This window comes from Chaetodon auriga, chromosome 9 (assembly GCF_051107435.1).
Source record: "Chaetodon auriga isolate fChaAug3 chromosome 9, fChaAug3.hap1, whole genome shotgun sequence".
Taxonomy (NCBI): domain Eukaryota; kingdom Metazoa; phylum Chordata; class Actinopteri; order Chaetodontiformes; family Chaetodontidae; genus Chaetodon; species Chaetodon auriga.
In genome coordinates this window covers 19,734,926-19,761,631 of record NC_135082.1, presented here as the reverse complement: position 1 = coordinate 19,761,631, position 26,706 = coordinate 19,734,926, and the positions used below count along the sequence as shown (strand labels likewise).

At 44.0% G+C, this 26,706-nt stretch overlaps 1 protein-coding gene across 7 annotated transcripts in view; it reads right to left on the bottom strand.

Annotated features, from left to right (window-relative positions):
- Positions 1–226: 226 nt before the first annotated feature.
- Positions 227–26,706, bottom strand: part of pcdh19 (protocadherin 19) — a 55,250-nt gene continuing 28,770 nt past the window's right edge. For 4 of the 7 annotated variants that reach the window (XM_076738554.1, XM_076738556.1, XM_076738558.1 and 1 more), the window contains exons 3-5: positions 25,852–25,910; positions 23,861–24,033; positions 227–2,911 (exon numbers count right to left, since the gene is read on the bottom strand). In XM_076738554.1, coding sequence (XP_076594669.1) covers positions 2,352–2,911; positions 23,861–24,033; positions 25,852–25,910 — 792 coding nt within the window. In that variant the 3' untranslated portion in view covers positions 227–2,351. Of the gene's footprint in view, positions 2,912–23,860; positions 24,047–25,851; positions 25,911–26,706 lie in introns of all 7 variants that reach the window. The other 3 variants (XM_076738553.1, XM_076738557.1, XM_076738555.1) reach the window with 1 other exon arrangement.

Here is a 26,706-nt window from a genome sequence, read left to right as displayed (position 1 = left end):
GTTCACCATGGAAGTTGACGGCTCATCTCCGGGCGATGTCAGCCCATGAGGAAAATAATCCAAGGTCAGTCAGCTTTTGTCATCCAGAGGCCTGAATCTTAGAGACTGCACCCAAATACGTTCAAAAACTGTGTTTGAACATTTAAAAAATCTGCTCCAGTATCATTATTCAAATTCAGTATAACTTTAAAACTGAGTTGAGTAAAGACAAGGAAACAAAGCAGAGAACATTTAATAGTTTAATTATAAGCTGCTGTATACATTCAGTGATTATTCCGATTTTCATGTTGCCAGAAGCCATGGGTGAGACCAGCAAAACATTCAGCTACAAGATCTAGATTTGTTGTATGCAATTTGTCCATTTTCATTCATATTTTTCCACATTGTACATAGTTTACTGCAAAGCAACATAAAACCACATTGCTGATGTGCAACACGGTTCTTCCAAGACCTTAGTTCATTCCAACACGATTCCACCCAGTCTGTTGTGTGGTGCTCGTAGGAGGGGAGAGCCCTGTTTATACCACTCTGGTCTCAACCTTATCTTTGAGATCAACTGAACACAGATGGCACAGGGTGACAGCAGTGCTGAGCAAAGCTAGTCTGCGAGTCCAAATGCCCTCAGTTGAAGCAGAAAAAGTCTTGTTTAAACTCAATTGGGCCCGATAGGAAAGCCGACTCATTAGACAGATAAAATAGGTGGAACCCTGTTACCAGCTTGAAGAATACTGGGAGTCTGTGTTTCTCCTCCTTAGATACTAAGATTAAGCAACATCCTGCAATCTTTAAGGTTTTGTTTGCATTTTTTTGGTTTCTTTTGCTATCTCACTCTAAGCTCATTGAACTGACACACTAATGTTGGTGCTGATATCGCTTTTTTTGTTGTTTTTTTTGTTGTCTTTTTTTTGTCTTTTTACATTTTCTAGTAGCCCACACAGAAACTTGATGGCACAAGAACTGACCAATAAGAAACTCTTTACAACAAGGTAGACTGCAACAGTTGCCAGGGGGTCACACAGTAAACAAAAAAATAATCCAAGTTCATCTCGAAAATAAAAAAACAAATCAGGTTCAATATAAAAGCAAAAGACAAATGAACAAAAGCAAGTTAATTTCAAGTATAACTTACTCATAAAATAACTACACAGCATTAAATATTCTCATTATACATTTTTAAATTATTTATAAAATATATTTTGGCATATGTTTTTTTTTATTTTTGTGTTTGTGTAACAAACGCTACTGTAGCTTCAGTTGAACACCAATGTTTATTTGTTTTTTTCTCTTGAAACAAAACATTAAAGGGATTGTCACATAACAACGGGTTATTAAAAATGATAATAGTAAACCCTATAGAGAGTTTCACATAGCAAGACATGAGTGACGATCCCTTCTATCCTAGCCCCATAGTCAAAAGTCAAAAAAAGTACAAGACCAGAGCACAAAGTTCTAATTTGTGCTCCACTGGCTACAATCAAGGTTGGGCACAGGAGATTTCAAAAGCAGGAAGTCTTTTTTTTTTTCATACAACTCAATTTGAACACAAGGATCTGTCTGTCCCACTTCCAGAGTTCAGAGCGGCTGGGCAGATAGCGAGAGTTCATTTAGCTCCATCCTTGATAAAATATAAATACTGTAAAGACCTCACAGTCTGATGACACTAGGATGTCCTCAGGGATACGCAGAGAAAGTTTCTCTTATTAGTCAGGGGCAAATGAGACTGAGAGGCCTCCCTTTCCTTCTCCTGAATGCACTGAAAACTGTTGGAGTAAATTGAGGATATTTTTAGATGAATCCTGTGTATGTCTGTTGTCGTTTATTACATTGATGAAGCTCACTATACAAAGGAACAAAGAGCGATTTTGGCAGTCAGACCAAACTGCAAAACCAAAGAAGGCAAACATCAGTTTGTGATACAAAATTAGTTCAAAAGGCATAACTGTACTTAAGAAGTGGCACCTCAGGTGTCCAAAGACGTAGTGTCCTGCTTTGGCGCAAGGGCTGGAGAGCTCCGCTGGCCATGTCCATGCAGTCAACAGTAACCTGCCTGTCCACTGATTGCAGACCGATAGAAAGAAAACCGAACGAAAAGCAAAGAAGGAAAAAGTACTGCGACTACGACAAAGCCACATCCACTACCTCGGCTCGAGCGCACAACTAGCTGCAGCATACTACAGTTCATCATCCTCAGCCCGAGCTGGTTCTTGAATATTGTATACTGCAAATGGGTGTGTCTCTCTACTTCCACAGCCTGACTTTCTTCTGTGTACACACAGCTATTGCGGGGTACATATATGTGAGTTTACACTGTATGTGTGTATGCATGTTGGTGTGTGTCATAGAGAAGCTCGCTAAAGCACAATGTCCTTCAGGCGCTTGCTGCTGGGGGATTCCTTGTCTCGGCCATCGTGGAGAAGCGTGTTGATCTCCCTGACAGCTGGCTCACTGTCCTTCCCCTCCGGCTGCCGCAGCAGGCTGTGGTTGGCGATTCGCTCTGCGTCGCGGCATTTCAGTGTGTTGTAGGCAGATGACGGCTTGGACACTGGGCTCTTCAGGTGCACGGGGGAAGTGATGGGGCTGGCTGCCTCGCGCCCGTTGCCAGCTTCACGGACAGCCCCTCCATTGGCCTTGGGGCTACACACCTGAGACTCCTGAGTCCGCTTTCCCTTTATCTCTCCCCGCTCCACGTCCTCAGGCCCATCCTTGCCGAAGGTGGCAAAAGTCCTCTTGGTGGTGCCATCCTCGTAGTGCGGCACATCCACTGTGGTGGCCTCGATGGACAAAGCGATGACGTTACGGGCGTGCTCGGGTGACTTGGCGCGTGCCGGGATCGGGACACGAGGCATCCAGCAGCGGTCAGAGTGGCCTAGGATGCGACACTCGTCCTGGCAGTGGAAGCCCTCACTGGGATCTGCGAGGGCACAAAGAGGAAACATGACTGTTAGATTTGCCTGTAAAACCGGCGTCTCTGCTCATTTTCACACAGTTCTCATCATGTTTTTTCTCCCGCGTGGCCTTCGTTTGATTCAAGAATGTCACACCAGTCATGAAATAACTCAGTAAGTACATGAAAAACACTGCTGCATTTTGCTCTAATTAAAACAGCCCATGTTAAACATTTCTGAATGATTTGCTTTCACTTGCAATGCATTCCTGCGTCTGCTGAAGACTGCAGTCCTGTTAACACTACCCACTGATGACTAGAGCTGGATGTTTGGGGCACTTCTAATATGCCAATTAAATTATGTATTGTTAAATCAAAAGTCCATTTGCAGCTCTTGTGTAATTGGGTTTTCTGTAGAAACATCAGATGAAAGGCAGGTTTAAACAGTGCAATCAGATATCTCACGGAGAGAGACAGCAGACGAGTTGCGGTGTTGTTGCCTGGTTCATCTCTCTCTCCCTCTCTGTCTCTGTCATCTGGCGCCGAGTTATAAATATGTAATGATGTTTAACGCTGGAGTGAAAAAAAGATTTGCCTGAGTCTGTATAACTGCACTCTTTTGTACTTTGTTGTGTTGGGGGGGGGGAAGGACTTTCAAGACAATTTTTACAGCGTAACAACAACAAAAAAAGTGTCATGCTCTCTTACTCAAACTGAAATGCTGCAATTTCTCTTCCCCTGTTTGTTTCAATTCACATATATGTGCACTCTAATTGCTGAAAGAGCTCGGTGCTAGAAACAAATCTGAACATCTTTCTGCTTGTCTTCAGAAGATTTGATAAAAAATATTGATTGTGATAAAGCACATGTCTAGTAAACACTTTCAGAATTATTCAGCCCTAGAAAACAATTCCAAAATCTCTCCGAGCCCCCGTGCCGTCTTGTTTTCCACCTGCTCCAATCTTGAGAACGAACCTGCCGCACAGATAACGCGATGACACATTTCTGCACTCCCCTACTGCTTCTTTCACTCCTAGCAAGAACCATCCTGCGTTCCAGAGGCCCAAGGTGACAAGAGGGGATTGTGAGAGGGATTGCCATCGACCCAAATGCATACGCTTACATCTGGCAATCGCAGCTTGACAGATCACCTAATTAAAATCACTAATGATCTGTTTTTCTCCCTTCTTTCCTGCACTCATGAGAGGCACCTCTGCTTAGGCCCTGGGGATCGATATTTAAAGATTGGAGACAGGCTTTTCAGGGGCAGATATGCCAGAGGTGTCTCTCATAAAGTATAATCTGATGAGGCTGACAGATAACATGGTGGCTAAATGACTGAATGAATGAGTAAAGAGTATCATGGGGGGTTTGAACCTGCATTCTGGGGGAGGAATCATCATGCTTGAAGGCTGGAAACATGAACACCAGCAGCAGAAATGCAGACCATGAGTGACCACATGCATGCTTGATAGTGAGACAGAGGCGGCACAGAATTAGCTTCCTTTGATCACATCACACGTGCACACGCACGCTGACACACAGACATGGCATTTTCAGAAATAAATGCAGACTGAGGCGTCCTCTTCCTTACAAACGTAGCCTACAATTTGCAACACTCACACGCCGGGATTTCTTTCAGCGCAACTGAAATATTAACTTTATGAAGTATCTTTACATACTATTATCCACATGATCCATACTGCAGCATAAATATGCAGTTCCATAAAATCTCTACATAGTAAAAACCATTTTATGAGGCCCGGAAATGAGCAAAATGAATATATTTTCCACGAGCTGCTCTCCCGCTTGTATGTAAATTTGCATGAATGCTGATTGGTCCAAGGGACTGCATCGGCGGCAATCAAGGAGACAAAAGGCATGAATCTGGGGGTTTTGTTTAAAGAGAAGGGATCCAATCAGAATGTAATAATGTAATCACAACAGAAAGTCTTTACCAGGTAGCAGGAACATAATGGAGGACGATGAATAATATTAATAATAAAAAACATGCCCCCACACGCTAGATTAGATTGTCCGCTGCTACAGTATTTTCAAAGCCCTTTTAAATCCCATGTTCTTTTTTAAATCCTATGTGTAGCTGCTTTGTCATTAACTCTATTTTGAACTTGGCCCTTTCTGTTGCCTTTTCTTTGATATGTTGCTAACAATAAAAATGCTTTAGGCAGTCAGCTTTTCAGTCAAAGCAGCAATGTAAAGTGTTTGGAAATATTATATTTTAGCGCTTGGCTGGCACTGGAAAATCTCTGCGTGTAATAATATGTATTGGAAAGTTCTGTCATGAATTTCAAACTTGCACACAAATGCTAGACTTCAGCTCTACATTCAGTCAACTGAAATTTCTCCCCAAATCTTGTTTGACATGTTTGACAAAGTAGGTCTTTTTCTCCACTGATTAAAGATTTACAAGCATGTTGGTAATGAATGCAATTTCCTCTAAATACTTTGGCTTTTTTCTATAGCCTGAAGCACTTTCTAAAGCATGAAAAGCCTCGAGGCACAAAGAAATATACACAAGTTGTATGCTCTCTACTTAGCAGTGCATGCATATGCAGTGAATACCATTTTCTCTCCTTTCCTTCAGGGGTCTATGGGAGAGCAACTGGGTTGTAAATGACATTGTTATGAAAGCCAAGTGCCATTAACACTCACACATCCTGCCTCTGCTCAGAGCTTCATAAAACGCAGATGTTGCTCTAAAAGACCCACGAAAAATGGAAGAGACAAAATTTAAATAAAAAAAGTGACAGGCCATCGACCTCTAACAAAGCACAATCTCCTCCTATTCCACAAAACGGGCGATCTGTAATAGTAAGAGATGAATTAATGGCTTTTACAGCGTTACTTAGGTTTGGAAGTCAGCAACTACAAAGACAGTGAAGGCACCTCCTGCTGTGAATGTGTATTCAAAGTCATCAGGAAAATAAGCTTGCCAATCAGTTCCAGGAACAGAGTTAAAGTACAGTACAGAGCAGGATGTCATTGGGAACGTTTCCTTTCTACCATTTAATACCTATTAATTACTGAGGGAGCTCCATCGGGAGGTGGAGGCTGCCTGTGTTTTTTGGTGTTCCACATTTAAAATACAAGCAGGCTAATGGCACTGCAGGCAAAAAAATCCATGTATCAAATAGCACAGCGCTGGTATCAAATCAGACATACTGTACTTTAATGCTGAATTAAGGCCCAAAGACTGGCAAAGGCACCGGGGAGCACTTTAAATAGGCATGCATAGCATTGGAAAATAATAAATATTGCCACTTCAAATGTGAAAACCAAATCCTCCTGATAACACTGGCCATGTTTTTCTGTTTTCCTGTACCTGGAATAGCATCACTTTGCATCAGCTCGGAGAGAAAACCCACATGTTCTCTGCCATTTCATCTTGCATCTACAGCCTGCCAGCAGCCGATTCAATCCTGTCTCTTTCCCTCAATCAGATGAAGGCGTCTTAACTTCAAGTTGCAGCAGACAGATCCTCAGCTTCAGCATGGGTATCCCGCAACCTGACAAGCTCATTGCTCAGTTTACCCTTGTGCACCGCATGTAATGATCCCTCCATGTCATGCAGCTGGAGGTGCTAGTTGGTTGCTGCTAATGTAGCAAAAAAAACCGGAATCAGCAAAAGACACAAAAGGGAAGGGTTGTGTTCACTGAAGGAGGCAACTCTCCGAAAAACTCCCTGAGCTTCCGCCAGCTATTTTGCGTTCTGTTTGGCTAGCACATGGCGCCTGGCTTGGAAAACAAAAGGCGCTTTTCCCTCCAAAAGCGGCACAGACAGCCTGAAGGTTTAAAACAATGATGTGATCCCATGAAATGAGTGTAAGCAGCCACAAGCAACAGAAGGCCAGACAGGAGGGCCAGAGACGGGGTCGAGCTGACGTGAACCCAGATTCAGGTGACAAAATCTTCATTCTGCGTTTCTTAGTTTAACTGCAGCCACAAGGCGATGGGGACTTGCAGTCTGACACAATTCAGTCAGTTTGGTTTTACAGCATGATAAACCCTAAAAAGAATTTGGAACAGCAGTGTGGCATGATAAATCATTTTTACAAAGAATGTCTGCCACTTTTGGCTTAAACTACTTTTTTGTATTTCTTCTGTATACTGACATTTTTGTTGTAGCGGTAACAATGAATGTCCTGATTCTGTTTGTCATATTAAAATAGATCCTCCTGAACAGACAGCCAGACGGCATTACGTGGATGTTCCTGTGATGTAGCTGTTATAAGAGCAAATAATTTACAGCAATTTAAACCTGGATACACTTTACTTGTGGCCTGCATAGACTTCACCGTTTACCTTTGATTTCCTTCTCTTTCCTCGCAGTCTTTGATATTAAACCCTATCAAAACGCTGTGACAAAGCTATCAAATGTAGCCTGTCCGTAGCCTGGAAAGACAATGATTCGGCTCTGGTGTTGAAAGAGCAAACAGCAACTCTGACATTATGCTTTGTGTCTCTTTTTGCTGCCGTGCGAGACGAATGAAATCCAAAAAGAATTCAATCTACAGAAAGTTAAATAAATGCGGCCGCAGTCCTGTGACCCTTTCTGAGGACAGCCTGGGAAGACAACACAGCCTGCCACGTCTGAGTGGTGTACAGAGGGATCCTGTTTACCACTAAAATGCCGTCCACTTCTCTGCTCTCATCCTGGTGTATCTTTGACAGTGAGATGGCTGTTTTCTAATTGCTCTCCACATTAATTTTCCATCCTGGCAGTCACATGGCAAAGATTGATTAAATCTAAATTGTTACTACAGAGTCTTGATGGAGCCTGTGATGCAGAGGCTGAGGGAAGTGTCACAGGGGAGGAAATATTCAGAAAATATGGCACCAGCAGAATAGCGGATGACGGTCTGCGCTCGGCTGGCGCTCGGAGTCCAACGCGTGCTCGAGACCTAACAGGCTTGGCCCTGCCTGATCCTAACGCTGGGGAAGGAGCTTAACATCTAGTCTGCCCTAACTACGGCGGAGGGCAGTTCTACGGCCAGCTGAGGCTGAGGCTTGGCCAGGCAGCCTCCTACACTACTCACCAGGGAGAGTCCAAGCACTGCTGTCATCCCAGCCAGCCAATTCAGTCTGTGGGCCATAAATCAGCCTGGAGGCCTGGCTCCTGCGGGAGTGGCAAGATGGAGTGTGATGGTCTTGTTTTTACAAACAGTGGAGGGGCACCCTTACTGCGCCACGCAAGCCATCATTCTCTACACAGCGTCGAGCCCTCTCCTTCTCCCCACAGCATCTGGTTCAGTCACATCAAGCTATCCCCCCCGACGCCCCCAGATTCATCCCTCGCAGCTCCCCGCGCATGCCATCCTTTATGCTTCTCCTCCTTCTGTTCTCCTCTTTCATCTCATCAGTACCGCTGTCCCACGTACATTGGTGTAATTAAATAAATCCTTCACCCAAAAATCTCTTCCTCTCATTTCTGCCTATCTGACCAGATTTGCTTCTACGCTCTCAGTCAAATATTAATTGTCGAGGAAATTAGACTCACTGGGCAGCCTTGTTAGTACTGTCGTGCGAAGCCAGGGGTTCATGTGGCCCTGGTTCTATTTCTGAGCATTAGTACCAGTCAATTTATCAGGAATGAATTCACTGATTAATCCATCCAGCACTGCAGAGAGTGTCTGATAGCTTGTCACTTCCAGCAGGCCTGCCCCTGTCCTCCCAAAAGCTGATGCAGGATGGTGCGTTAACTTGATTTTTAGCCAGTCTTACTGTCATTATACTTTTGCATTTGTCAATAATTATTTTAAAAGCAAGTAACAGCTCAAGCCAAGTTCTCTAGCTGTTTATTTCCACGGTCGGTCTTCTCCCCCTCGCCCAGCCCAGCCTGTATATTCTGCAGCAGGTCCCGGTATAAAGAATGAATTTCCAAACTGGTGTTGACAAACAATGCACTAGCTTCTAAATTGGTACAAACAGCATCTGTTTAACAGCTGTGTACAGCAGCGGGAGGAAAAAAAAAAAAAACAACCGCTATGCTGTTTTATAAATCACTATGTCATCGCAGAGCACTGTTTTGCTCAAAAGCAGGACCACTAGCCAATGGACTGCTTGATGTAGTGGAAACGATGCGAGCTGGTTGTCATGATGATATACATGAGTGGGCTGGTTTCAATGCCTCTGCAACAAATACTGTTTTACTGAGAGGGTTCTCTCACCTTATCGCGCCCTGCTCCCGCCATCACTGCCTCCTTGAGGTTGCAGTGTCTCAGTAACAGTTTTGTAAGGCTCTACAAGCGTCTCCTTTGGCTTCTGTCATGACAAATGTGGCGCTTGGAGGGATAGGATTTACAGTGGCTGGATCTTGTGTGATCTGTAGGTTTTTAGACCATAATTCATGCCCTGGTTTTCATACGCTACGTGAGCCAGTGACTGTTTAACTCTCTCAGCATGCACTCTGGACTGGATTTAACCCAGGCAGGAAGCATAAAGACCTAAGTCTGGCTACATAAGGCTGAACTTGGCTAAACAGAAAAAAAAAAGAGGTTGCGGAGAGGATCCCAAGATACGCAACAGCACCAACCGAACACACTTATGTGTCCCCAGAATATCAGAGAGCCTCTGAGAAGGCCACACTTGAATACAGATCACCTGCAGGGGAAGTAACAACTGAAGAAAGATTCTGTTCAAGTTTTACTGTTTGTGCCAAATCACTGTCCTTAATTCACACATTTTATGTATCATTCAGCTGGAGGGAGTTAGATTACCATTTTAAAAAAGCTGTTTTACAGATTTTTGGGATGTGGCTGTGCATTTGGATGTGTTGGGCACCTGTGCATAAATGCATAAACGGCGTTACAAAAAAATACAGATTTTTCTTGTGAAGACATTATGATGATGATGGGGGGGGGGTAGTGTATATTTTGTGTTTATACACATAAAGCTAAAACATAAACATGTAATATGTCTGTCTTTTCCTCTGCTAAAAGATAATGACACTAACCACATCGCAGTCACTGGAAGAAGAAGAAGAAAAAAAATCAGCTTAATAACTTTGTGGCAGTAAATTAGATACTTTTGTGGCCATATATAACATTTCCAAGAAAAACTAATCAGGGATGTAATTCAGTGATGAATTTCATCAGAGAAAAAAAAAAAATCATCTTTGGGTTAGAATTATTTTAAAAGGGATAATTATTTTAAAGTATGAAAGATACAAGATGAAAAAAAAGAATCCAATTAAAGTCAAAAATGAAACTGCAACTTGAGCTCATCTTGCTCACATAATTTGATACGTTTCCAGTTAAAATGGGAAGAATCACGCAGAGAGGAATCATTCAAAAGTGAGACAATTGCATTTTTATTTGATTTGACTTTTTGTTAAAAGATTTGCTTTGCTACTACATTATTAGCAGTATTATTACCAATTTCCACACTATCAACACAAACTTCGGTTCAGTTACGATCTAACTTGTCAGCCAATTTAGTTCTTGACCTCCGTGACGCTTTCCACTTTCAAGACTTGGGTGATAGATGATAAACAGATAATATAATCTAAGTAAGCTCTGAGATGATGCTTCCAGTGATACAATACAGGATGTATCTGTCTTTTTCAAAGGTATTTTCTTGTTTTCATGGTTTCAAGAAGCACGACACAGATACTGTCATTAATAACGGGGGATAATAAAGACGTCTTGAAAACACAATCACTCAGACTGATTATCCCAGTCTTTGTATCCGTTTCTGAGCACGGTAGAAGTTCAAGTGCTGTATTGTGATGAGATGCATGTGATGCTGTAATGACACAGCAAATGTCACCCTTGTCAATTCTCAGCGTCCAAATTACCCTTGTAATGATGGGCTTCAAATTAACCTGTGTTCTGCTGCTCCAGACCCACAGCGACAGTACAATGCACTCCCAGAACTCAGCACAGCGGGCCACTGGCGTCCCAGTTGCAGACCTGCCCACTCCGCCGTGCCAGCCAGCCAGATCGCCTGCCTGCCTGCCTCTGCTGGCTTGGCTCGTTTCCTCCACAATACATCGGCAGAGGACATCTTTAAATACACTGGAACAAATGCAGCATTTCTGTGTTTAAGCTTGACCGAGCTAGCAAGCTAATTTGCTCCTAAACCCTTGAGTCTGGGAGAAGCAAGGGGGACAGAAACAGGCTCCTAAATTACATTTGAAAATGGGGTTGGGGTGTGGAGGAAAGCTACACGGGGAGCAGGGACGGAGAGGAGAGCGCGGTTGGCGTAAGGATGAAGGCACTGAGGACTGTGATCGCCGAGAAAAAACAGTGCTCATGTCAGGAGAGTCCCTGAGGTCAAAGCATCCACTTCCTGGTCCAGGAGTGACATTCCTTCATGCAATCTATAGTTATCAGTGAGAACAAATCCCCATTCCACAAGTGTAAGTTTCAGCAATTTTAATGGGCAGAAGAGAAACAACAAACTGCAAATGTCAGGGAAATATAACACTGGATGATAGAAACAATGGCTGGTGTGGCATGGAACTTTCCTTTAATGAGCAAAAGGTCCATGACAAATTAAAGATGTTTCACCAACACTAAGATTTATATTTGTGAATTCACATTTTCTTCCCTGCAGTCGACAAACACAACTAATCAATTGCGGGGAAATAGATTTATGATTTAATGGTTCTGAACAATCTATAACCCATAAACATCCCAGAGTAGGAAACCATTATGGTCTCACATTTGCCTTTAAGAGACATTTCTCATAGTTTTCCCTTTTGACTATTTTTTCCCCCTTTCTCAAGTGCTATTTCTATTAGCCATCTGAAATAAATACAATACTTCAGCGCCTGTCAGTGTGTCCAGCTCCAAACAACTGGGGACGGCACGCTGGGCAGCATACCAATATCTTAGGATTGTGTCTCTCTCTCTGTCTCTCTGTGAGCTTCAGCTTTGCCTCAAAAGAGTGGCCTTACATAATTAATATAATGTGGCTTCTCATGCAGTCATGTTCACTTTGTGTCATCCAGGACTATGTGTTTTATATTCCATTTTATCTTGTCGCGGAAGCACCAGCATGGTCCCTCCTCACTCTCATTTTCTTCTTTTTTCTGCTTTTTCTTCCTTAAAAAAAAGAAAAAAAAAATTCCACTTGTCCCTTTTCCCGACAATTTTAACAACCTCTGGAAGTAGGACACTGTAGCATGGTGAGTGCGGTGGTGGTGAGTGTGGTGGTATGCAGTGTGATGGGCAGGTTTAGCTCAGCAAGGCAGAAACATATACAGTAAGAGGGGGTGTGCCACACTGAGACATGGATGGTGAGAGGAAAAGACAGTCCCCTTGTCTCCCACTGAACAAGATGGACAGTGTCACTTGGGGATGAGCAACACATAAAAGAAATAAGGAAAACACAGCGAGGCCCTTGCTGCGTGGGGATGCATTAGATTTACACCGACTGGGCAGAGGCAAAGCAAGAGGGAGGCCTCTCTAACCGATTCTATTTCCCTGTCACAAAGGCCTTTCTGTGTGGCATCTGGGAGGCATGCTGCTTCTCTCCCAGGTTCTCCATTATTCACCACAGTGAGGTCTGCACCATGATTCCACTTAATATCAGACAGTTAGAACCAATGTCCGTAGCATTAGCCACCCACCAACCAGTTCTACTCCGTATAGAGGATTGTCAGCAGCGAGGCAGTCCACGGGAAGAGCTGCAGCTCGTATCTAAGGCACACAGATTGAAATGGAGGAGGGAGACTGAAGACTGAGACTGAAGAAAAGAGAAGGAACTAATAGGCACATCTTTTCTGATTTGAGGAACATGACTATAGCATACATAAGGATGATGGCAGGGGTCTGACACAGTGGTAGTAATTGGATTTCTCAGGCCCTGTGCCCACTCATGATAACATGCTGAGCTGTGACATGAAAAGTCCTTATGTGTGGCAAGGGAGCAAGGTGCAGCAGAGTGGAAGTGACAGGTGTCAAAGATCCAATTCTCTCGCTCCCTCTCCATCCTTGAGCTCCTTTTCTCTGGAGACCGCGGAGGAACAACCTGCCCTGTGGTAAAGCCAAACACCAAGCTTGGCATTCAGTTGCAAATCCAAGCTAGTTAAACCTATGTAGAGTGCAGCGGAGGAGGAGGAGGAAGAGGAGGAGGTGGAGGTGGAGGAGGAGGAGGAGAAGGGAGGGAGAGTGGGGGGGGGGGGGGGGCTGGCAGCACTGTGGATATAAGAGGTCGCGGCCTGATTGCTTGCTTTATTTATTTCCTGATGCTAATGCGAGCTGAATACAGAAGGAGCACAGGATGTCTGCGATGTGCCGGAGAACACACAAAGGAGCCCGAGACCCCCTCTGCAGATCTTACAGAGGACGAGGGGCAGTGCGGCGTCTGGCCACAGTTCCCTCCCTGTCCTCAGCATGCATTCTGGCCTCATCTTTAACGAGGACTGCATGAGAACAGGCACATCATTAAAAAGAGCCACTCTGAGACTTTCCTGTCTGCCATTAAACTTTACAGCCGACCTCTCCCATTACCTTTTATCCTTCCCTTTAAGGAGGTGGGGGACAGCGGGGTTTGAAAAGTCACTTTTGGCTGGCAAGATGCATCCATTGAGTGAAGTCTGTCCTTTAGTCAATTAAGCATAAAAGGAACAACACATAAAGCCTCCTGGAATGTATCAAAACTATTTTTTGTTTGCAGACTATACCCTTAATGCTGTAAATAAGCAGATTTATGTATCAGCTGCTGTAGTATTAACATGGTTCACACTGACCTGATTTTACACAACATACTAATGTGATTTGATAATGCCAAAGAAGATGTGTGGCAGCCTAAAGAAAACATTGTATTAGCAGCACAATAGACAAAACTGAGGACCTTTGTGATTTTTATGTTGATGAATTTGCTTTAATTTGATTATCCACCACCGCCGGCTACGCCACACTGCAGAAACACCACTCCGCATCCTGTTCAGCTGCTGACCTTTCTCACACATGAGCAAGTCAAAACAGGCAGAAATCCGACTGCGGCGCGCGCATAATACAGCCATTCAGATTGACCTGTAACGCTGTGTGGTGTTCAGGTTATGCACGTTACAATTTTGATCTTCACTCAGTGTATACAGCTAATATGCGCTTCCTAGCTCATGCACTGACTTAAAACAGAGCACCAAGGTTTCAATGACTGGGAAGTTCTTGAATATGAATATGTGTTGAAAGACAAAATCCAAGCATGGTCTTGCAGAGACCGCTGGCCAAGAAAAGGTCATCGGAGGCTCCCTGGGTGCACACGCACCTCAGCGGGTCTCTCCTCTTTTTACTATGCCTTCGCTTGCTCATCAATAGTTTATAATCTGGGTCAGTGGCAGCCACAACGTGCTTCCCACTATTGAGACCTACTCAAAATGTTGAATTACAACACAGTGAGATCATGGCTGCAAGGTCATCTAGGGGACAGCGAGGAACACTGACACTAATTGGTGAATGAGAGATAGTAATGATAGAGGTGATTTGGATGACTTCTCTTTAACCTCTGTTTAACTTCTGCTGAGCACAAACCCAAAGAGCACATTCTGCCACGCTGTGTTTTACAGTATAGGCGAGGATCTGTGCGAGAGAAATTCCGCATTTCAACAGCGGCTATAAAATGTTAGAGAATAAATTATTCTCACTGAATATACATGAGGAGAGCAGAATATGGAAATATTATAGCAGTACGCCTGAGGTAGTAACCTTTTGTTGCCACAACTGAGGAGGACGACATAACTTTACATATTCCTTCTACATATTCCATCTGAGTTATAATGTTGTCAGGAGAAACAAGGTGATGAGAACCAAGATAAAAACCAGGGTGGAGATGACAAAGGCGTTGGGGGAGATAGAGGAAAGAAAGAAAAACAGAACGTTGGAAATCTCAAATGGATTAAAGAGGATGGAGGTGCAGTGTTTTTCACACAGAAAGGAAGTAATAGGGGTTAAAAAAAGAAATGCACATTGCTGCAGCACAGGAGACCCCCCCCCCCCCCCACCTTCCTCCCTTACCCCAGCTGCAGTGATAAATGTCTCTTTGTATTCTGGACAGAAAACTGCGGGCTACAATGTACTTGTCAGAAGACAGCTGATTTTCCCCTTAAACAGAGCAGAATATATTCTTAATCTTCCCTTTCACAGAGGGAGAAGATAAAACAAATGCCTCATGCCAAGACACATAATGCCCAGAAAATCTCTCCCCATTCACTACACGTTTGAGTGGCGTGCAGCTACCAGCGCGCTCCTGTGTGTACAATGTATACATGTCTGCAGCAGGTGTAGCTCTAGCATGTGCCGCTGCATGCCATTGGTACCTTTCCTAAATTTCCAAGCATCCTTAAATCCCTGCAGTATAGCAGTATGGCTCCACTATGAGGGCTCATAAATGGGAGTCAGTGCTACAGGTAATGGAGCTGATTATAGCTATCTGGGCTACGGGCCAGCTGCCAGACTCTGCCCTGCCTGGAGGGAGCACAGGCCGCCTGGTGTCTGATATCCTGGGATCCCTGTAATACAAGCCCAGCTTTGGCAGTCACTCGGTGACTATCCTGCCCACTTCCAGCCACACACCGAGGCTCCTTTGAGTTAGTCTATGTGTATAGTATGTCCTCATCAGCTTGTTTACTCCACATGCTATCAGTCTATAGTCGTAGCATTTCAGCAACATGGCTGTGGTAAGTCATGCTTTGGTAAAGGCGCATTAAGGACTCTTGAGAGGAACTCAAGCTGTCACCAGAGGATCAGGATCAGGTCTGGAGTTACACTATCTGCTATTTTCTGTCCTAGGGGCAGCAGAGTGGTTCTGGAGGATGACTTTACTGTTACACACACAAGTTGCATTCCTGACATGACAGACAACAATGGCTAATCAGCTGGGGACACATTCCCCCGGTGGTGCCACAGACATCTTTCTCTCAGCTGACAAGCAGCCATTAGAGTCACTCATGAAGCCTCCTCATTTCCACTGAAAATCAAAGAGTTGGGATTTCTGGACCAGCACTGGAAATTAAGTGTTAAAATATACCATGCAAGTGTCATCAACTTCTACAAATCCTCCAAATGAAACAAAAGTTAGTCCATCCCTCTAGAGCGTCACACAGAAGCATTTTCTGATCCGATGGCACCACCGGCAGGATGCCGTCACTTCTCTGTGCCTTTGTAAATCATGTTTACGATGTGACATCACCACAGTTAAGGTTTAGCTAAGTACATGATGTAGTCATGTTTACAATAACAAACGCTTGGTTGAAGTTTGGGAACAATTGCGGTCGTGGTTAAAAGAACTGTGGGTAGGAAACAGGAAACAAACAGCGGTTTAAGAGTGTGAAGTTTCCACCCTGACCTCGTCCCTCTGCAGACGCTCCGCAGCATCACCTGACTTCCTCCTTTGCTCTCAGCGTATTTATGACGGCTGCTAGAGCGCTTTGTCTCTCCAACGTAAACATACTGTAGGTCACTTTGGGCGCGCGTGCTGAAACGACTGACGCTGCGGTTTCCCTTGGTAGGACGGTCTCTTTAACTGTGCAACTTCACATGTGAAATCCAAACAGACATGCAAGAACACACTGAATGGAAAACCTGTAAGAGTGTCTGTGAAGGAAAAATAATTTGCCTTGGCTTCACTGTTGATTTCACTGTCACGATATTGGTGCCTCTGTGCTTGCACTGTTTGTGGGTGGGAAGCACGCAAATATAGAACACCACAGCAGAGGAGGCTTTGTTAACCTCTCATTACGTTGAATTTACATGTTATCGATAAGATTATCACTGTAAAATGTAAATTCAGTTTAGATTAACATCTATGGCAGCAAGCCCACATCAAACTGGAGGCACGAGATCCTCGTCCCATTAAAGATGCCAGTGGGCAGCAAGCATCACTGGAAGGTGATGAAGGGACTTCTAGAGAGTCACTATTAAGACACATAATGAGCAGAAACAATGTAATTTAAGCTATCTTATTAAGATCACTATGTAATTACTATAAGCATAATCTGCCCCAACAAGTCTGGACTGTAATTTATCACTCCCACCCTCTACGTGTCCAACAGCAGCAGCCATAAGAAGTTTTTAATACGAACATATACACGCCTACACGCAGCACTGGCCACTTTGTACAGAACACAACTAAAAACTGCTGCTAATTACTCATCCTGAGGAAGGACTATTTCTCGCCCTCCATTTCATCTCTGTTTGCACTACACTTGTTCTATTTGCACTTCATTTTTTATCATTACAGTTTTTGTTCTTGATCTGTGCCTTCTTACCCCCCCCCCCCCCCCCCGACCCCAAGCTTATCTTGTAAATATTTAATTTGTTTAATACTTTTTTAGTATTTTGTTCTTATCCTCGTGCTTTTAAGGCCTTGATGTTTTGTTTTAGTACTTTTAAATGCCAACTCCGGGGTCTGAGAGAAACGGCATTTCGATCCTCTACAGGTCCTGTGCATGTGCCAGGCTGGACAATAACGCTAGCTTTAGTAAGTAAGACTTGACCATTAGGTGTGTGTGTGATTCAAGTCCCCTGCAGACATACAGCCCTCTGTTTTAACCCTCGGTCTTATTACTGCTAGCTTTATATTGCAGTGGAGACGGGCCGTGCCCACGCACTGACCTCAAAGAATTAAAAACACAATGGTGCCGATCGGAAAAATGGCTGCTTTCTCGGTTCCTCCATCAAGAGCGAGAATCAATCGGGGCCACAAAAGCCGAGTGGACTGGAGACAATGCTATAGCTCTGCTGCTTGAGTTTCACTCCACCCCCCCCCCCCCCCCCCCACCACGCAGTATTTCTCTCTCAGGTGCCATCCCTTTATCGTTCTCCCTCTCTCTCTTCCTCCCTCCATCTCTGATTAACCTTTAAAGACACACACACACACACACACACACACACACACACACACACACACACACACACACACACTCCATATATTGTGTACACACTCTCAGACAGATTTAAAATTCAGGTACTCTCTCCTCTCTCTTTAATACACACTCGGCCCCCATCAACTTCAGCACATTACCTGTTCTTAATCTCCCTCCCTCTGTCTGGGATCATCCTGATCCCCCTGTTTTCCCATCTGCTGTCGATTGGGGCCCAGCTTGGCTAGGTGTTCAACAAACAACTGTGATTCACTTGGTTTCTGCGGAGATTATTAACACACCTAGCATGCCACAGCGTCATGAATAAGCAATGGAGATCCGGAGCCCTATTTTCTCTCTGTCTCTGTGTTTCCTCTCTCTCTCTCTGTCTCTCTCTCTCTTGCCCTGCCGCGTTGTGAACTGAATGCCAGGATTGTCTAGAAAATGAGCTGTCAGTGGAGGGCCTGCAATGAGATACATCAGGCTCATTGTGAGCCCTAGAAAATAATGAACTATTCCCATTTCTCTCTCTGATATGTTCAATACGCTATCCATGACAAGTGCAGAGAGATAAGCAGTCCCCTCTTGAGCTGATTAAATACACTGGGTATATTCAGGAGAGCTTTGGCAGGATGAGGGTGCAGGGGCTGCCGTTATAGCATTACAACATCACTATATGTTTTCACTCTGGGCTGGAGAAGACGACCTTCCGCGAGCATTTTCGTTTGTGTCTGCGGTAGCGCGTACAGTTGAGGAAGAGCGGCTAGAGGCAGCCCTTGTAAAAACTTAACAGAGAATCAAAACATGTCAAGTTTGTTTAAGTCTTTCTTCACATCTCTTAACTTATTCCCTCTTGGAATTAACTACAGAACTAAAGGGATGGGCTCGCACATGATTTTTAAAGAATTTGTTGGTTTACTTATGCAAGTACTGCAAACAAACTGTACCAAGAGGCCACAGCCAATGTTATTAATTTAGAACAGACATAAAAGCGGTGTAGTCTGTGCAAGAAGCGGCTCGCTCCACACAGGGAGAGAGAGAAAAATCCCCATCTTCCCTTTAAGTGATAGAGGCCTCTCGTCTATTTTACCAGGTGCAAAATCAATATTAGTCTGCTCTGTTTTATTACATTAGGTGTAATTTCAATAAGACAGAGCCAAAGACCTCACTGAGCCGCACAATTTCATTCAGCACTGCTGAGCACGATAAAAAAGACGAGCACAGATGGACACAGCTTGAAATGACATTTTATTTCCTTGTACTTCCTCAAGTCTCTTCATCTCACAGGCAAAATCTGCATCTTGGAGGTTCATTACAGACTTCACCACACCTGCCTGCGAGCATTCTCTGGTGTGTTTGAGCGTGCAGTGTGTGTGTGTGTGTGTGTGTGTGCGCACTCTATCTCCCTTAATGCTTGTATTGCATTGAGCTCTTTGTCACTGTCAGCCATTTTACCTCCACCATGGGTTACACATTAGATTAGGCAAATCCAAATCAAAATGGATGGTCCCAGTATAGAGTTTGTGTGTTAATCTAATCATAAGACATCATAACGCAACACGTGTTGTTGCCAGGCCCGAATCACACGAAGAGTTTTGATGCTTAATTCAATCAAATGTTGTTTGAGAATCAGTCAAATCCTCTGGCACATTCATAGCCTTGGAGTGAGAGAATGAAAAAAATCACTCCTACCTGTCAGAGAGATTGTTTCCTCTTTTGCTCTTTTTATTTTCTCTCGCTAAGACTGCTTACTAGACTCTCAGCTCATCTCTCCATCTCTGTCTCCCTCACACACAGACTCTCTCTCTCTCCCCCTCTCGTGTTGTCAGCACAGCCCTGTTCCTGTTGCCTTCCTGATTCTGACACCTGTCAGCATTTTCGTTAGTAGATCAGAGAACTGCAAACTAGAAATGTTCCCGTGTTGAATTTAGGGCAAGTTTGCAGCAGAAACATGTGAGGTGCTTTTACTCTTTCTTTAATTCAACAGGGGAAGGGAACTGCTTGACTGGCACAAAGCTGGGAGATGTGGGTTGGAGATGTTTGCAGTCAGTAGATTGAAACAGAGGAGAAGGATGGAAAGACATATGGAGGGAAAGAGAGAGAGGACAGGTGGGGGGAGCTGAAATCAATTAGGAACAGTGAAACCCTGCGGATCCGCTGATGGAAGATGGGAATATGGAGAAGTCTACGGCCCACGGAGGGGGCTTCCATTCCTGGGCTCCAGCTTCAGGCACGCACCCACAGGGAGGCTAACAGATAGATGAGAGATATTCTCCAGAGGTGGAGGCCAAGGAATATGTCAGAAATAAAAGAGGCCTGTTCCCTGCTCTGTCTAATTGAGCAGTCTTGTATCCCTTTGAGTCTAATAAGCCAAGAGGAAGAGCTTTTTTGGAGAAAAAAAAAAAAAAACACTTACATATTGACCTGGTAATAAATCCAAAACGGAGACCACAAACCTCTAAACCCACAAATCGGACAGTGTAAAAAGACATCATGCTCTCCCTCTTCCCCCCGCGGAGATAACTCGAGCGATTTAACAATACATGAATCTTAATCCTTAAAAACCATGGCTCATCCATATCCGGGGGGAATTAAAGTGTGAGCTATGGCAATCAAAGGAAGTTTAAAAAAAAAAAAAAAAAAGATTTAGCTCTCTTTGTCACCAGCCCCCTCCGAGTCTGTTCCCTTGCTTCTCCCATGACACTAATGGTTCTACAGAGCCAAAGCTAGCATGTCGCACATTTCAACCAAATCCCCCTAACTTCACAGACATGCCTATAAAGATAAAGAGGAATTCATTTTATATAGCTTCTTCTCAGTTTTTTAGCTGCAGCGATATCATCCATTTTTCATCCTATTGGCAGATATGAGGGAGCCATTACATGTTAAAGATAGCCCTTCCTTTATAGATTTTAAGAGATTTAATGTAATTTGTTCTTCAGATACTTCCCTAATCTAATCCAGTGGGTGAGGATATTTCAGGTCAGGTTTTCAAAAAGAGCATGCACGCCTCTTTAGATTCTTGGCAGGGATTCAACAAAGAGGCATTCGCTCAGATTTAAGTCTAAAATCTCCTCACAAGCACTTCGCTGAAAGTTACCTTGGTAGTGGCCGGGGCAGAAATAATGAGCACAGCCTCGTTGAAACCACCACCACAACCGAAAAAGAAAAAAAAAAAAAAAAAAGGATAACTCTGATGGACAAAAGCCAAATATCAAACTCTTAAAATGATGCAGAAAGGAAAAATGCCCACTGTGATTTAGAGCTGGGATAGTTAGGCCCTGAATGGATTCCCACATGAAAGCCCACCAGATGATGGGGATGCAGGGTCTTTGTGTAAAGGTAATGGCTTGTCTCCTGGGCAAACAATATCTTTACATGACACTGGGAATGGTAAACATTTGCACTGTAAAAGCCCGAGAGTTTAACCCTTCCTCCTTCCCCCTTCCACTTTCCTTTTGTTCTCAGCGCTTATCAACACAAGAAAACAGAACAATAAAAACACAGAAAAAAAAACAAGGCTCTTCTATCCGCGGCTTGTATGTGTTGTTGTCCTTTGGCAATTGCAGTCTCTCAACTTGTTTTCTGCTTTAGCTGGCAGGAGAGGCGCACTGTACAGCAGAGTTACTCCCAGAAGACATCTTAGCAGCGGGGTGTTTAGTGAACATGCCTATTTGTTTTCTGACAATTCCCTGTATTCACTCAATAGAGCTAGCAGATAGTGTCCATTTTTGTCAATTAAGTCAGATGAGCTCAAAGTTAAACCACATCATCACGTGGCCGTAACCACTGCGCCGCTCTCATATTATACAAACCTCAACTGTTCTATTTCTGCCTTTGCTCTCCAGTCAGTTTGCACAGAGGAAAATGAGGCAGGGGAAAGAGGAAGCTAGGGTTCTCCTGAGGAGCCAAAAAAAAAAAAAAAAAAAAAAAAATCTGATGATGTAAAATCCTCATACAACAGCAGAGACACATTCATCCGGGCATCATGCTGAATCTGCCCATCGCCGTCAGCCCAACACGCCCTTTAACTATGTAATTAGACCGTTGAGATGGGCAAAGAGGGACGATTTCATTTGCTGTGTCATTACATTTCTGCACGTGTAAGGGTCTTTGGTCAATTCATTTAATAATTATGAACAGCCTCTCATTACTCTCTGGTGTGACCACTGCTGCTGACCGACTTTCTAAACAAAGGGAGGAAAGATTCCAGTGAAGCCATTTTGTTAAGTCCTTAGCGAGGAAAACTGCTGGCCAAGAGTGAGCCTGTGGCCGACTGCAATAAAAAAAAAAAAAGAAGAAGAAAGGCCAACAACAAACCTTCTAATTGTAATTCCAAACAGACACTTTGTTATCATCTATTCGTTCTGGTCAAAAGAATGGACAGCACTGTGAAATAGCCTCTTGTTGTGTTTACCCGTAATGTGTTGCTGCATTACACATTCAGGAGGCATGCGTCCATTTTGCTGAAACAGATACAATCAACGGTGGAGTTAATGAAAAAAGAACTGCCTCCGAGAGCTCTCCCCACTTGTAATATTCTTCATGTACATCATTTCTAATTGTCTCCAATAATGAGATCCCACTACTTGAAGACCTGTCAGCATGCATTTTTTAAGGCACAGGAATTTTGGTGGGCTGTGCAGTAATTCCAGCTGGCAGCCAATAGTCAGCAAATCCACTTTTCACCGCTCATCACGCGTGCACCTTGATTCTGATGGTCAGCGTACTCCCTGACGCTACATGTATGTCAATCTGCACCTCTCAGCTTTACAATACATATCCGACCAGCAACGAAGGCAGATGCATTTGCATGACTCTATTCTTGATTAACATTAAGTGTGGGTTGTCTAATGTTATTATTCTCCAGTCAAACAACATCAGCAGCCAAATTGCTCAAAGTGAAGCATCTGGTTAGTTAAACATGTCAGGGACCAGACAAGGAAGACCTTACACATGTCTCTTCCTGCCTCTTCAACCACACCCACACACTTCACAGTCCGCCGATAAAAAATAGATAAATAATTAAAACACATCACATCATCCTCCTTCCTTTATGCATTTTTATAAAGTAGGAGTCCTTTTCGTTATCTCCTGCTCATTAAAATTTCCTTCCTATATGAGCTGTGGAGGAAGAAAGCAGCATAGTGAGGAAGTAGACAGCCTTACTAGGCCAGTGTTAGTAGAAAGAAACTGAAATCACGTCGGCGTTAGCTGTGGGAAGAAAAGCTAAATTTGGCACAAATTCCCCAAATTGAAGCACAGTGCAAATGTAAAGTTCAGATACTGCGAGTGATATCTGTAAAAGCTGTCCGCACAAGTGTGCTTTGAAAATAAAATGTCCGGTGTTTCCTCCTCGCTCAGAGTGAAACTGCTAATGTGAGTCATCCTAAAATGTCTGCAATTTTCACAGACGCTGACTCTCGTGCTCTGCTGAGCCGCGGCACCTGTGCATGTGGTGTTTCCTTTGAGCTCGGTAAATACCCTCAGGTGCATATAGTAACATCCCGGCCTGCTCCAGACAGCTTTATCCTGCTCTCTCTCCCTCGCGCTGACCCACTCGCTTCCTCAGTCTGACTGGCAGCAGTTAAGAACGAACATGACCCTTTACACTGACTTCTGCCAACCAAGTGGATGTCTTTTTAAACGGTGAGTCAGAAATGAAACATCAACATTAATTCCCTGCTAAATGATCCCCCTGAATAATGGATGAGGGCACGTGGAGATATGTAGATTTCCACCTTCTACCTTTGTGAGCCTAATTGCTGCCATTCAAGCACATCTGAAGTCAGCCCCACTTCAAGAGCAGACATGGCTACTATCAGTCAATAATGTTGCCTAAGCCTGTATCAAAGAGTAGCCTTAGCTGTCAGAGATCCTTCACATTAGCTGCTCCAGCAGGACATCAAAGACAAAAAAAAACCCTCTGCTGTTATTCATATAACACATCTGAAGCCCTCGATGGGCAAAACGCACCTTAAAAGATGCTCTGGTGGCATAAAAACACACTCGGGCACACGCGCAAGTACACATTGGTCTTATCTTGAAACTGGCAAAACACACTCCAAAGGATGCTGAAGTCCTCGACACACACACACACGCTCACGCACACACACACACTCAGGTACAAGCAGAGATTTTCTTACCTTGCTCTGGCAGCTGGCAAACATTGGGGGGGACAGTCATGTTCAGCACGTCATTGACAGCCGTGTCAACATAGTGTCCTCTCTGGACGTCATGTTCACTGTCGGTCTGGTCGCTCTCCTCGTGGCCGCTGTCCTTCAGACTGTTCCCCTCCAGGTCCTTGAATGTCGATGTGCTACATGGGGGCCAGGAGGGAGGAGAGGGAAATGTTGATTAACTGTCACATCTCCTTCTCTCACACGCTCTCCTTCGTCCCCGCGTCTCTGATGGTTTGTGACGAGCTGTCCGTCTTTCTCTCCCTGTCCCTTTTTGTGTCCTTTCTGTGAATTCTTTGCCCTTTATACGTAGTCTATTTCCATGAATTCAAAACAGACGATTAGGATTTTTTTTTTTGTCGTTGCTGCGAGTCTTGGTTAAATACAACACTTTTGCAAAGAACAAAGCCTCGCTCCAGCTTCTAGGCTTGCAGTAACAATGAAATAGGGAGGAAATTTAAATCTGCTGAGAGCCTTTCTGGATTTAATGGACATTTTTCACCTTCACAGGCAGCGCAGCAGCTACGGGGTGTTTCGGACTGGGGCATTTTGGATGGATGCTCCGACTTCAAGGACAACGCATTGAACGAACAGGTGGCACTCACTCACTACAATCAAACAAATACCGCAGTAATCAGGAATTCCTGGAAGGAAGATGGATGTAGGAAACGCTGGAGGCATACAAACTGAGCATCTGTCTTGTTTGGGGCTCACAGTCAATAAAGAGGGTGGGCTGGGGGGGCACAATCAACAGCTGCACAGTAACAGCGTGATTTCCCTTCATTTGATTTCCATCCCACTGGAACAAATTCTGCTTTACAAACAACACTAAATAGGGGTGAATATATGAACATGTGTTCTTGCAGGAGAGGAAAAGAAACGTATGAATGAGTTCGTATAAGGGGAGAGAGGCGGCTAGAAAGGAGAGAAAAGAGCAGGCAGAGGAGAAAATGGGAGTAAACAAAAAGAAAGGTAGAGAAAGTGAAGGACAGTACAAGGTAGCTGCATTCCCCGGCCCAAGCCTCACATTCTCCAGCCTGGGAGAGAGGACTGCAGGTAATGCTGGCTCTCTGATGTTATCACTGTAATTGCACCTGTCCCAGACCATAGGCTCACTGGCTCCTGAGGGGATTTCTTTGTAGTGTGCTGCAGAGGCCCCACACTTGAATGCTCTTTGTTTACATTAATGCAGGGAATCTTTTGGGGCAGGAAATTGCCATAATGGCTTTTCAAAAGGCTGGGATGGCCTCAAACAAAAGAAAGGCAGGAATGTTCCATAGTTGCAGGTAAAAGGGGAGAACTGTAGTTTTCGAAGGGAGCCTGGTCACAAAAACCTCAACGGCTGGAGGGAATTATTATATGACCCCCATCCCAACCTCCATCCCAACCCCCAACCCTGCATTCCTGCTGTCTAATATCCTGGTTCAGGTGGACTGGAATACAAAACACAAAGAAAACATTTGTTCTTCTCTTTGTCACCCAAGAAAAAAAAAAGAAGATAATTACTGACTACTCACGAAACTGCTGTCTTGAAACACAGCAGCACAGAAAAACACTTGAAAAATCTCCCCGAATATCTTTTAATCGTTGAGTGGTTGTTTTAAGTCGTAACCTGATGCAATTCAAGCCACATGTGTTGCTAATGAACTGAATTACAGAAGAGTAATAAGGTTATCTGCAAATATGAAAATCATTACTTGCTGATTCTGCTGCTCTGTGTAATCTAATATTCTGAAAGTATGAGGTTTGTGGCTCATTTCAACAAGTGTCTGCTAAACGCATTACAGAGTAATTCTATTTATCCCAAAATCTTATCCTCCCATTGCAATTACACTGAATGAAAAACATGCAGGAACACTTGCAAACTGCTGCAACGGTAGCTGTGCACTCATTAGATAAAACAATTACAGATAACAATGGTAACGAGGTGCTGGTAACAATTCCTAATCAAGACATACCTTTTAATGAGGTGGGCTCTGCTGTTCACGTAACTGGAGTCAATGGAATAATTCTCCGTCTGTAACAGAACGATGCAGGGGGTGGGAGGTGAGTGGGTGGGGTGGGGGGGTTGTGGTTGAGGGATGATGGGGGCAACAGAGAGAGGTACTTTTAATAATGGAAGCAACCAAAATAATGTTACCAGTAATTGGCTTTCAGTAGAAATGTTATTTTACACAAAGGCCCCGGTGAGCAGCCTCGGCTTTCAAAGGGCTGAATCCTATTCTCTTTCAAAGCACACACACAGAGAGGCTGACTGGGAGTTGAGAGCTGAGGAGAGTGCTGCAGTGAGCGCAGCCTCTCTTCTCCTCTTCACCCTCCCCGCTCTCGATCCCTTGCTCCCTCCCTCCGCTGCCGGTCAGCCCACTGTCTTTAAAATGGAGTCATTAGGGCGGACAGACTATCATGCAGGCAGAGGGAGAAGAAAAGTTTCCCTTTTTTCTTCTCTGAACTCTTCACTTTTACCATGTTTGAGAAGACGTTAATGTGGAAATATTAAATAAATAACTGCGAGAGAAGTAGATGAAATTAAGAGTGTACCAGGGGAATCTTAACTCCGCAATTGCAGATGAAAAGGCTTTCAGAATATGCATACGATAGATCTCTGACCCACATTAGAGAACACAGTTCAAAGGCATCCTACATTCTTTTTTTTTTTCAACATTTATTTAGCGAGGAGAACGTCTGACGAGTAAGAGCACATGGACAGAGGAGTTAGTGTACACCGAGCAGGTAGCTCCTCCTGCATCTGCCAAGCATCTACTCACACTAGGTAAGATGTCAGGGGGCCAAAGGGTATCAAAGCCTCTCAAAGG